At 52.7% G+C, this 12670-nt stretch overlaps 1 protein-coding gene across 4 annotated transcripts in view; it reads right to left on the reverse strand.

Annotated features, from left to right (window-relative positions):
• Positions 1-7463: 7463 nt before the first annotated feature.
• OGDH (oxoglutarate dehydrogenase) overlaps positions 7464-12670 on the reverse strand; it is a 70062-nt gene continuing 64855 nt past the window's right edge. For all 4 annotated transcript variants that reach the window (XM_025853083.2, XM_025853084.2, XM_073885033.1 and 1 more), the window contains 5 exons: positions 12489-12617; positions 11970-12042; positions 8835-8998; positions 8567-8721; positions 7464-8490 (listed from right to left, as the gene is read on the reverse strand). In XM_025853083.2, coding sequence (XP_025708868.1) covers positions 8370-8490; positions 8567-8721; positions 8835-8998; positions 11970-12042; positions 12489-12617 — 642 coding nt within the window. In that variant the 3' untranslated portion in view covers positions 7464-8369. The remainder of the gene's footprint in view (positions 8491-8566; positions 8722-8834; positions 8999-11969; positions 12043-12488; positions 12618-12670) is intronic.

Consider the following 12670-nt stretch of genomic DNA (forward strand, 5'->3'; position numbering starts at 1 on the left):
GGGAGGTATTTAATGGTATGAGAAGACATTCACGATTTGCTACGTGAAAAACAGGATACAAAGTTGTATGATGCCAACATAGTTTCTTCTTTTTTTTTTAAGATTTTATTTATTTATTTGAGAGAGGAATCGTGAGAGACAGATCATGAGCAGGGGGAGTGGGAGAGGGAGAGCAGGCTCCCCGCTGAGCAGGAACCCCGATGTGGGACTTGATCCCAGGACCCTGGGGTCATGACCTGAGCGGAAGGCAGACGCTTCACCGACTGAGCCCCCAAAGCACCCAGCCAACATAGTTTCTAAAAACAAAACAAATAACAACAACAATGACATTTATGGAGCATAAGCTCTTCCTCCAGGCCCCTGATTCCTCAGGAGTGGAGGAAAGTACCTTTACAATAAAGATGTCGGTCAGACACCACCTTAACCAAAGGACCAAGTCAGCCTCACCCAGCGTGGGAGCGGCTGACATCTGTGCCCTTGGTGAGCTGGTCCGAGAAAGGACACAGAGACCCCCACCCCCCACCCCCGGGTGAGGTGACAACCAGAAATGTTTCACCTGGATCTAATCATGACAAATCCACACAGGGGTCAGCCTCCAGAGCTGGCCTGGACTCAGAAACCTCCAGAAGACTGGCCTGGGGGAATGGTCAGAGGAGACCCGAGAGCAGGGCGCGCACGGCGGGATCCTGGGTGGGGCCGGTGACCCTGTGCCCGGGCAGGTTGGCTGCAGGCTGGAGGTGCTGTGCTAGCGTGGCCTGGGGGTGGGTGCCCGAGGGTGACGCCGGGGGGACTTGGGAGGGTGCCCTGGTTCCCGGGAGGCCTTCCAGGAGCAGGGCGCACGGGGGGCAGCGCCCGGGGCGGGCAGCTAGGGCTCTCACCGTTAAACCGAGTCCGCAAAGTGTGGGGCTGGAAATAAAGGCTCAGAGTCTTTTCAAAGGTATGAAGAAACGACAGGAAGGAAATGCATTATCTGTAAATTCGGTAAAAAAGATTTAAAATTCTCTAAGACACTCTTGATGACTACCTTCTTTACAGGTGTATTATGATTTACGTCGTAGGCAATAGGGACCCCAACGATCGGGGCGGGGTGGGCCAGGCACAGGGGCTTTCGCGGGTCTGCGGGGCTGTGCCGAGCGGCCATGCCGGGAGCCCGTCAGACTCGGGGTGACGGGGAGCTGCTGCGGGGCACGGTGGCGCTTGAGGGCCATGTCTCCCAGGGACGCTGACGCAGGGAGAGGGGACCAAGCTTCGTTTCAAGGGTCTACTTGGCCCCTGGTGAGGTGGGGCTGGCTGGGCCTGGGTGGCTAGTCCAGTGCCTCCACAAGAGGGTCATGGCAATGGTGGGGGGCAGCAGGTTAGGGATCGGCTCCCTGCGCAAAGTGCTGTCTTCTTTGCTGTAGGGACCCTGGCCCCTTCACAGATGGTCCTGAGAAAACCTGCCCAGGCCCCATGCAGGCCTCCTGGGCCCCACCCCCCCCAGGCCCCACCCTAGGCCTCATCCCCAGGCCCCACCCAGGTTTAGCACATTGTACTAGTTTTTCTTTTTCTTTTTTAAAGATTTTATTTATTTATTTGAGAGAAACAGAGAGACAGAGCACGAGCGGAGAGGAGGAGCCCCCTGGGCGCCCCTGTGTTAATTTTTGAATAAAGAGCGTAAATGATGGGTCCAACTTCATTCTTTTTCTTATTGATAGCAGTTATCCCAGCACCATTTATTGAAAACACTATTCATTCCCCATTGAATGATCTTGAAGCCCGCGCTGAAAATCACTTGAGCATCAAGTGAAGGTTTATTTCTGGACTCTTGGCCCTATTCCACTGGCCTCTACGTCTGTCCTCATGCCGGCACTCGCTGACTTCATTGTTGCCGCACTGTAGAAGGTTCTGAAATGGGGAACTGTGAGTCCTCCACCTTCTTTTCCTTCTTCAAGGTTGGTTTGGATATGCCGGGTCTCTTGAAGTTCTGTATGAATTTTAGAATCAACTTACCAGTTTTTACAGAAAAATGTGGGATTTTGATAGGGATTATGTTGAACCTGCAGATCAATTTTTGAGAGTGATGCCATCTTCACGATATTAAGCCTTTTTTTTTTTTTTAAAGATTTTATTTATTTATTTGAGAGAGAGAGAATGAGAGAGAGCACAAGAGGGAAGAGGGTCAGAGGGAGAAGCAGACTCCCCGCTGAGCAGGGAGCCCGATGTGGGACTCGATCCCGGGACTCCAAGATCATGACCTGAGCCGAAGGCAGTCGCTTAACCAACTGAGCCACCCAGGCGCCCCGATTAGGTGTTCTTTGTGTTCAACAATAGTTAGTAGTTTTCAGAGTATACATTTCACACTTTGTTGGTAATTATTCTGAAGCACTTTATCTCTCTGATGCTGTTGTACATGGAAGTCCTAATTTCATTTTCATTCTGTCCGTTGCCACGTTCTAGAAACACATAGATTCTTATGTAATGATCTTGTATCCTGCAATGCAGCTTGCTTCATTTTGTAATTCTAATGAAAATGGATTCTGTAGGATTTTCTTTATATGAGATCATATCATCTGCAAATGGAAACAGTTTTACTTCTCCTCTTTTGCCATCTGTCTTTTATTTCATTTTCTTGCCCAAGCGTCCTGGCTAGGACTTCCACGTGGTGTTGACCGGAAGTGGTGACAAGTGCCTCACCTGGGGCAGGCGGAAACCTGGCGATGGTGGCCCGTCTCTGCCCCTCCCTCCCTCAGCCAGCAGAGTGAGCCCTTTGAAGCGTAGCTCAGCGGGTGACGCACCTCTTCTCAGAGCCCATGGCTGCATACTCTGCCCAGTGACCCCCTACCTTCACCTTGGGGACTCTCCATGCTCGCTGTGCTCGGGTCATGCCGGGCCACCCGCTGACCCCAAACTTCTCCAACTCCTTGTCTTTTCGCTCCTTTGCTTCTTTCCTAGATTCCTACAGGTCTTATTCCCTTATTTTCTTTGGGTCAGTGGCTCCCATATTTTTTGGTCTCAGGACAAGTTTGTACTCTTACCACTTATTGATGGAGACTCTACTTCTGGAAAGATGGAGTAGATACACTTTCCCTATTCTTCCTAAGTACAACAAAAACCTTTGACATTATATATAAATAGAACATAAGAAGTCTCTGAAGAAGGCAGACAGACTAGGGACCTCAGAACCCAAGGAATGGCCAAGCAGTAAATCTGCTGTTTTCTTCTCCTTTCCGTATCCCAGACTGGGTGCTAGAGGAGCTGGCAACCCAGAAACACCAACCTGTGTGGACCAAGAGAGCGCCAAGAAAAGCCAGCTGTCTCTGGCCACGGGACCAAGAAAGGGGCAGCCAAGGAGGACAGGAAACTTTGAGACAATAACAACCCTACCCCAGCCAACACCACCACCCAAGCAAAGGGTGAGTGGGGAGCCTAGACCTCCATCCTCAGCTGGCTTTAGTGTGCAAGCACTTTTTAAAAAAATAATTTATTTAAAGTAGGCTCCATGCCCAATGTGGGGCTTGAGCTCATGACCCTAAGATCAAGAGTTGCATGCTCCACTGACTGAGCCAGCCAGGTGCATGGGGTCAGAAGTGCACTTTTACCACTCTCGGTGATAGTACAAATCCCAGTGGAGACATCCCAGATGTACGAAGATGCCATTTAAAATAAAAGATTTAAACAAGCTCCAGAGTCTCATAATACTCAAAATGTCCAGTTTTTAAGAAAAACCACTTGTACCAAAACTCAGGAAGATATCAAACCAAATTTAAGAAGACAATCAACAGATGCTAACACCAAAGTGAAAGAAATGTTAGAATTATCTGGCCAAGATTTTAAGCAGCCATGTGAACATGCTTCAACAAGCACTTCTGAACACTTTCAAAACAAATATAAAAAACAGAATGCCTCAATAAATGGAAGATATAAAGAAGAACCAAATGGAAAATTTAGAAGTAAAAAATACAGTAACTGAAATTTAAAAACTCAATGGATAGGCTTACTGGCAATGGAGAGGACAGAGGATCAAGCGGCTGGAAGGAAGAACAATAGAAATTACCCAATCTGAACAATCTGAACGAGAGAGAGAAAACTGACTGGAAAAACAAAACAGAGCTCAGGAACTTGTGGGGCTATAACAAAAGGTCTAACATTTGTGTTTATCAGAGTCCTGGAAGGAGAGGAGAAAGGGGGCAGCTGGAAAAGCACCCACGGAAAGAGCGGCTGAAAGCATCCCAAATACGATGGAAGGCAGATACATACAGATTCAAGAAGGTGAGCAAATCCCAGAGTGAATAAACCCAAAGAAACCAAGGCCAAGACACATCATAAGCAAACTTCTAAAAACTCAAGTTGAATACAAATTTTTCCATGCAGGGCAGTTAATACAAGAGAGGATTCCTCATCAGAAACGAAGGAGGCCAGAAGGAAGTGACACATTTTCCAAATACTAAAAGAACTGTCAACCCAGAATCCTCTATCCAGCAAAAATGTCCTTCAGGAATTAAGAGGCGGCCAATACATTCTCAGATGTGGGAGAAATAAGATTATTTGTCACCAGTAGACCCACCCTAAAAGAATAGCTAAGACGCATTCTCTAAACAGAAAGGAAATGATAAAAGAAAGCATCTTTGAATATCAGAAAGGAAAAAATAACAGACAACAAAACATGTTGTTAAATAAAATAGAATTGGGCCTTCTAAATTACGTTTGGTGGTTGAAGCAGAACTTAACACTGTCTGATGTGGTTCTAAATGTACATGGAGGAAATGTTTAGGGCAATTATATTTTAAGTGGGAAGGGTAATGGGATGCACTTTACTTGTACTAAAATGATGACACCAATAGACTGTGGTAAGTTATGTATATGTAATGTCATACCTAGTGCAACCACTAAAAAGCTATACCATAGACAAATACCAATGGTCAAAAACAGCATAGATCAATAAAAATGGAATTATAAAAAATGTGGTAGCTCACAGAAAGGCAGGAAAAAAGGAGAGAAATTAAAATTAGAAAGAACAAACAGAAAACAAAAATAATATGGCATATTTAAGCTCTGACATGTTAAAATTACACTAAATGTAAATGGTATACCAATTAAAAGAGAGATTGGAAGAGTGGATAAAAAATACATGCTGTCTACAAGACTCTCACTTAAAACATCACTTATAGGCAGGCTGAGAGTAAAAAGATAGAAAGAGATAAAGATGTACATATACATGCAAATATTAACCAAAGAAAAGCAGAGGCAGCTCTATTATTTTCAGATAAAGTAGACTTCAGAGCAAACAAAATTATCAGAGAGGAACATTACATAGGGTCAACCTACCAAGAAGACACAGCAATCCTAAATATGCATGCACCAAACAACAAAGCTACAAAATATGTGAACCCCAAAACTGAGGACCAAAAGGAGAAACAGAGAAACCCAGAGCTCTAGGTGGAGACTTCACCACCTCTGTCAACAACTGATGGGAAACTAGATAGAAAATCAGCAAGGACATAGAAGGACTCAACAGCCTGAACCCACAGGATCTACTGGACATTGACAGAGCACTTCACCCAATGTACATTCTTTCTGAGTGCCCATGGAACACACACCAAGATGGACCATATCTTGGGCCATAAAGCAAATGTCAATGAATGTAACAGAACTCAAAGGCCCTACAGAGTGCCTTTCTCTAGTGACAATGAAATCACACTAATCAATAACAGAAAGAGAACAGGAAACAACACATATTTTAGAGAGAGTCTCAAGGAAAAATTTTTAAATGAACCAAACCCAATGAAAATGAAAAAAATACAACATATTGAAATTTGTGAGCCATAACTAAAGCAGTGCTGAGAGGGTAATTTATAGAAGTAAATGCACTGGGTGCCTTTGTGGCTCAGTCAGTTAAGCGTCCGCTGTCAGCTCAGGTAATGGTCCCAGAGGCTGGGGGCGGTGAAGGGAGGGTTGTTGAGGCCCTGGGGGAGGGGGTCAAAGGTACACATTTCCAGTCCTACAGTGGGGAAGTCCTGGAGTCTAGTGTGCAGCAGGGTGATTGTAGTTAATGATACCATGTTGCACAACTGAAAGTTTCTAAGAGAGCCAAGCTCAAAAGTTCTCATCATATGAAACAGTAATTCTAAGTATGTGTCACAGATGGGGCTACTGTGCCCATCCCTTTGCTGTCTGTATAACCATGAAGTCACCGTGTCATATACCTGAGACCAATGTCATGTGTCACTTACAGCTCAGCTACACAAAGGGCCTGATGAGGCTGTGGGTGAGGGGCTGGCACGTGGTGGGGGGCGGGGGGGAGCAGCAGGGCCTGAGCTGGGCACTGTGACACGTGTGTCTCGCTCTGACAGTTTCTACCGTCTCTGCTCAGTGCAGTCCCAACAGAACACTGTCCTGATGGGGAGCTCAGGGCCCCGGCTAACTCCAGGCAGAAACACGTTCGACACAGATTCCAATTCCCTCTGTTTCCACTGGAGAAGGTGGAGTCAGCCCAGTGGGTGGGCACCGTGTCACACAACACCCACCCACTTGTGCCACTCCCAGGCCTCTCCTGGGTCCAGGCGCACCCATCTGGGGGCTGCAGCCTGCTCAGGCCTCGACCCCCCCGGCAGAGCTGGCCGCCTCTCCCACCGCTTTCAAGCTGGTGTGGGCGTTGAAAGATCCTGTCCATCCAGAAAACCCTGGGCCACCCGCTCAGCAGGCCCATGCACACCCGAGCATGCACACACACGTGTGCTTAGGCTGACCTGCGCTCACACACTCGCCTCCCCAAAGCCCCGGCTGAGCACACAGGATGCTCTCTTGGATGTGCAGCTTCCTTTGCGCGATCACGGGGCAGGGATGACTGCAGCCCGAGTGGACCGAGCTGACCTGGGAGGGCCCAGTGTCCCCCCTCCCCGCACAGATGCCCCCGTGGCTCTCCCTCTGTGTACATGCCCTAATCCAGCCAGCCGACTGTATCAGACACAGGGGTGTGCTGGTCGGGCTGCCCAGACCCCACGCCCAGCTCCGCCTGTGCGTGGCCACCATCCCACCAGGGCTGGAGGACCCAAGCTGCAGGGAGCATAAAGGACACACAGGGAAGAGATCCCAAGCAGGCTTCAAGGACGAGGGACCAGGTGTGGCCTAGAGGATGGGGTGGTCATCAGCTCCTATGTCCTCACCCAGGCCTTTCCCTGAGTCTCCCAGGAGGCCAAGGACGGTGTGCTGTGGGCTCAAGATGGTGGGGCTCTTGCGAAGAGGGGCCATGGAGCCCCTGGGGCCCTGCTGGCATGGCTGGTGCCCCGGCAGAGGTCAGAGGAGCTGTGTGGTCTTCCAGGGGTGCAGACCGGCTGGGGAGCAGGGGAGGCTCAGAAGCGGGGTGCACCAGGCACAACAGGGCCGAGCAGCGAGGGGCTGCCTCCCAGGCAGGGTGGGGAGGCCTGGGTCAGCCTCTTCTGGGGGCAGGGGCGGGGCCGGACAGAAAGGAGGACACGCAGACAGGCCCAAGGGTAACTTCGTTTATGGGTCAAGCCAAATGCAATGCAAAGTTGTTTTGTTCTTTTTTTTAACCAAAATAAATAAATCAGATCTGTCCCTGTGACGGATGAGGGAAGCCACCCCTCTCCTCCAGCTGCCTGTCGGCCCTGGCATTCCTCTCCCCTCCCGACCAGCTGTGGCGTGGCGGCACAGAGAAGAACCCTTCCGTCTCCACAGTGTCGGAGTGAGCCAGCCTGCCGGGCGGGCGGGCAGCAGCCTGGCCTGAGCCCTGAGCCCCAGGTGGGTGAAACCTGCACGGCCTCCACCCGTGGTCCGGGACCCTCTCGAGGGGTGGGAGTGGACACTGCAGAGAGCGGACCTGCCCTCTCTGTACCAGGCCGGGCACAGGCCCCCCTCCTGCCAGCCGCCCCAAGCAGTGCCACGGCTCTATGCACAGGGAGAGTCCCACCAGAGCCCAGCCCACCCCGTGAAGTCTGGACAGCGACGGCTCCCTCTGAGGGGCCTGGGGCTCGGGCTGGGAAGAGGTGGCCACTTTGTCCAGGTGCACCAGCCCCTGTGCTGGGCGACCAGGACGGCTGGTACCTGGGAGGCCACACGAGGCTGGTCCTGCGGGGGCAGCGGGAGGGCTGGGGCACAGCTGACCCTCCCAGGACACCTGCAGGGGCTCCCTCTCCTCCTGCTCCCTGCGGCCTCCACGAAGGATGCTCAGCCGCACGGAAGTCACAGCGCCTGGGGGCCTCTGGCCTGGGGGAGCAGCCAAGCACACGGGGGACAGCAGCCTAATGGGTAAGCGGGAGAGGGGGAGTGCGGTGCAGCAGACGGGCAGAGGTGCGGGCAGCGCTGAGGCACTATTCTTTAGTTGAGAAGCGAGGGGCGGCCGTGGCTGTGGAGGGCAGCGGCCCAGGCGGCGTCTACGAGAAGTTCTTGAAGGCGTCCAGGTCGAAGGCCGTGTCCAGGAGGCGCTGTAGCTCCGTGAGGTGGGTCTTCTTGTTGCCGGTGGCTGGAGCGGCGGCGGGGTCCCGGCCGGCATACCTGAGGGGGTGACAGCGGGGGTGAGGGTCAAGCCGCGGACGGCCCCGCCCCCGTGGCTGTCCGGGCCCCCACGCACCACACGGGCTTGGCGCGGCTGATGGTGGTCCGCAGCCTGGGCTTCACATAGTCGTAGTAGCCCTGGTTCTTGTGCTCTTCCTGGCACCAGCCCAGCTCGGCGTTGGGGTACTTCTGCACCTCCCGCAGCAGGAGGTCGAAGGGGAATGGGGAGAGCTGTGGACAGAGCAAGGGGTGCGGTCAGGAGGGAGCAAAGAGCGACCCTGGGGGGATGCTCCAGAAGCTCTGAGGAGACTCGGGGGCTCCGGCTGCGCACTGCCTGCCCTCACCTGTTCGATCCTCGTGATGGCCACCTGCTCCGCCATGCCCCGTGCCTTCCGCTCCCGGGTGAGGTCATAGTACACCTTGCCCGTACAGAACAGAAGTCTCTTGACGTTTTCTGGGTTCTGGGCTGCAAGGCCATCTTCTGGGATGACCCGCTGGAAGTGGGTTCCTATGAGAGAATCCCCACGGCTGGGGTTGTCTCAGGACTTGGCGGAGGACACCCGGGGCCCTCCCGCTGCTGCCGTGCACAAGTGGGGCCCCCAAGGCAGGGCCATGACACGGGCAGACGCCTTAATACACAGCTGCCAACGTGCACCAGCCCCGGATGCCGCCGAATCCATCCAGACCAAGAGAGCCTTGAGAAGCACATCGTGCACAGTGCACAGTAGGCCAAGGCCAGCTGCAGACTGCAAGTGACACCAGTTCCTTCTTCCAAACAGCCCATCCTGGACATCCAGGGCAACGGAGTCTGATCACTCTGCTCAGGCTCCCCCCCGAGTTTACAAACACTGAAGCCTTCCGCACAGATCCCCACTGTCAGCGCCGGGCCCCACAAGGGGAACGAGCTGCCTTCCGGAAGCGACGCCCAGCAAAGGGTCTCCCCTGGTGATGTGCACCCCGCCACATACGCACGTCCGTGCCACAGAGGAACACTGCCCCCACAGGATAAAGGCCAGATATGAAAGGCCCACAGCAAACATTATACTCAGTGACGCGAGACTGAGCTTCTCCTCTAAGATCAGGAACAAGATGGGGAGGCTCACGTCACCGCTCGCATCCAGCCTCGCACTGGAAGTCCCAGCCAGAGCAGCTGGGGGAGAAGATAAAAGACCTCTAAATTGGAAAGGAAGAGATAAAATTATCTGTGTGTGGATGACATGATCTCATACGTAGAAAACCCCCAAATTAGAATGAACAAACTCAGCAAAGTTGCGGGATAAAAAAATCAACACTTAGAGCACAGATGCATTTCTGCACACTAACGATGACCGATCCAAACACAAATAAGAAACTCCATTTGCCACAGCATCAAAAGGAATAAAATACTGAAGAATAAATGAAGACAGGGAAAACTTGCACACCAAAAACTGCAAGGCGTTGCTGGAAGAAATAAAAGACACGAGCCAAAGGAACAGTGTGTGTGTTCACCTGCAGGCAGGCCTGCTTGCTGCTGCTATCACATCCACGGTCCCCAAAGTGATTTACGGATTTAGTCCGACCAAAAGCCCAGTGATGTATTCTGCAGACATCGAGAAATCCATCCTAAAATTCGTGGAATTGCAAAGGCCCCTGAGTAGGCGGAGCGATCCTAGAACAGGAGAGCGAGGCTGCGGAAGGCCCAGTTCCTGACTTCAGAACCCAGCACGGAGACGTGCAGACCGCGGACACAGAGCCCATCTAGACCGTTCAGTGGGGAAAGAGAGGGAGTCTTCCCAGCAAATGCTGGGAAAACTGGACGTCCACGTGCAGAGGAAGGACCCTCACGCCACACACAAAAATTAACCCAAAATGTGCTAAAGACTTTAACATATGAGCCACCATGATAAAACTCTTGAAAGAAAACAGGGCAAACGCTTCACAACAGCGGATGTGGTAGTGATTTCCTGGAAGTGACGTCAACGGTGCCAGTAACAAAAGAGAAAAATAGACTTCATGAAATTTTAAACATTTTGTGCATCAAGAGACAACATATGGGGGGGTGGCACCTGGTGGCTCAGTCGGTGAAGCGTCTGCCTTTGGCTCATGTCATGATCCCAGAGTCCTGGGACAGAGTCCTGTGTCAGGCTCCCTGCTCAGAGGGGAGTCTGCTTCTCCCTCTCCTTCTGCCCCTCCCCCTCACTCACTTGCTTGCTCCCTCCCTCTCATAAATAAATAAAATCTTAAAAAAAAAAAAAAAAAAGGAGAGCACACAGAATGGGAGAAAAGAGCTGCAAGTCATCTACCTGATGCTAGATTAGTACCCAGCATATAGAAAGAACTTCTAAAATTTAACAACAATGCAAACAACCCGACAAAATCAGGCAAAGGACTGAACAGACACTTCTCCAAAGCAGATGCATGAGAAGAGGCTCACCATCACTCATGAGTAGGTAAATGCAAATCAAAACCCCAACAAGGGGTCCTACTTCATGGGCGGTAGGATAGCTGTTATAAACAAAAACCAAGGGCTGACAAGGATGTGGACAAGCTGGAACCCTCACCATTGTAGGTGGGGAAATAAAAAGGCACAGCTGCTGGGGAAAATAGTACAGAGGTTCCTCAAAAACCTAAAAACAGAATCACCCTGCGACCCTGCAGTTCCACCTCTGGGGATATACCCAAACGAAGAGATATCCGCACACCCATGCTCACAGCAGCATCGTTCACAATCGCTCCAAAGTGTAAGCAACCAGTGTCCACTGATGGACAGAGGCCAAATGGTTCATCGACACGCTGGAATCTTAATCAGCCTTAAAGCGGGAAGGGGTTCTGACACCTGCTATGACGTGCGGCAAGGAGCGGACATAGGAGGACACCTGCCGCACACCCGCACATACACGTGGGGCCTCTGACGGCTGGGACCAGAGACAGAAAGTGGGAGCTCTGGAGGTGGCCGCAGAGCTGTGTGAGCGTGCTTAATGCTCATGAGCTGCACAGGTGAAAACACCTATGTTTTAACTTTTATGTGTATTTCACCGTAATAATGATAAATGGGAAAACGAACCAACCAAGGAGGGCTTCACCTTGACTGACGACTAAGGGGGCTCCACGGCTGGGAGGAGGTGGGCTCCCCTGGCCCAGTGAGCCCGGGGACACGGGGCCGCTCCGTGCTGTGTCCGCTGCCTACCGTCCAGGAGGGGATCTCAACGCTGTGGGCCTCACTGCATGCCCTGTGGGAGCAGCGGCCGGGCAACAGGTGCACCGTGAGCTCAGACTCGCTTCCCCGCCTCTAAAGGAGGCCTGGGGCGCACCCAGGTGAAGGCCGCAGACCCGGGTGGGGCGCAAGACACATCTTCTAAGCACCTCACAAGCAAGCTCCGACCTGTGGGCTGCCGTGTTCACTGGTCTCATCCAATGACCAAAACGGTGGCAAGGACCACAGTGAGACGCTCAGGTATAGGCCCCAAGCCCCACAGAGCAACAGCCTGCCCCACACCCACCTGAGAGCATCTCATCGAAGCTGGTTCTGGCCTCGGGGTGCCGCAGCAAGGACTTGGGGGTGAAGATGATTAGCTGGAAGAGAAGCACAGGCCCGCGATGGATCAGGCCCCACGGGTTCTGGAAGGAAGCCCACAGCACGGCGAGGGCGGCCCCTGCACGTCTCCAGGCTGGGGACCTGGTACTGCACTCCCAGCTCCGCGGGCAGGAGGGGCCGGGACGATGCTGCTTCCCGTGCAGCTGCATGTGCACTCCTCCGGGACGTGTCCCAGCCTGCTGAGCCCCGGGGCCCCTACCCTGGACCTGGGAGAGAGACCCCAGCCTCTCTGGGGTCCCCACCCAGGGCCAGGGCTGTCTAGACCTGTGGGCCTTTCACACACCCTTCTACTCACCATTCCACGCCCTGCCCGGGAGCCTGCTGGCTGGGACCCTGCGCAGCCCTCGTCCATGCTCGGAGCCCCACCGCCCACCACCCGCTCACACGGCTATCCTCCCACTGGGCAGGGATGCCCCCAACTAACCGGCTTCCGGAAGGGCAGGAGAATCTGACGCCGCAGCACGTGGAAGAAGTTGCCGGGAGTGGAGCAGTTAACGACAACCCAGTTGCAGTCATACAGCTGGTTTATGTCGAAGTTGGCTTCCTCCAGGTTCTGCAGCTCGAGGGAGAGGCCGGGGGCCGGCCGACTGAGCCCCTGCCGCAGGG

Source organism: Callorhinus ursinus, unplaced genomic scaffold (assembly GCF_003265705.2).
Source record: "Callorhinus ursinus isolate GAN/ISIS: 27379988/994484 unplaced genomic scaffold, GSC_fseal_2.0 scaffold60, whole genome shotgun sequence".
Taxonomy (NCBI): Eukaryota; Metazoa; Chordata; class Mammalia; order Carnivora; family Otariidae; genus Callorhinus; species Callorhinus ursinus.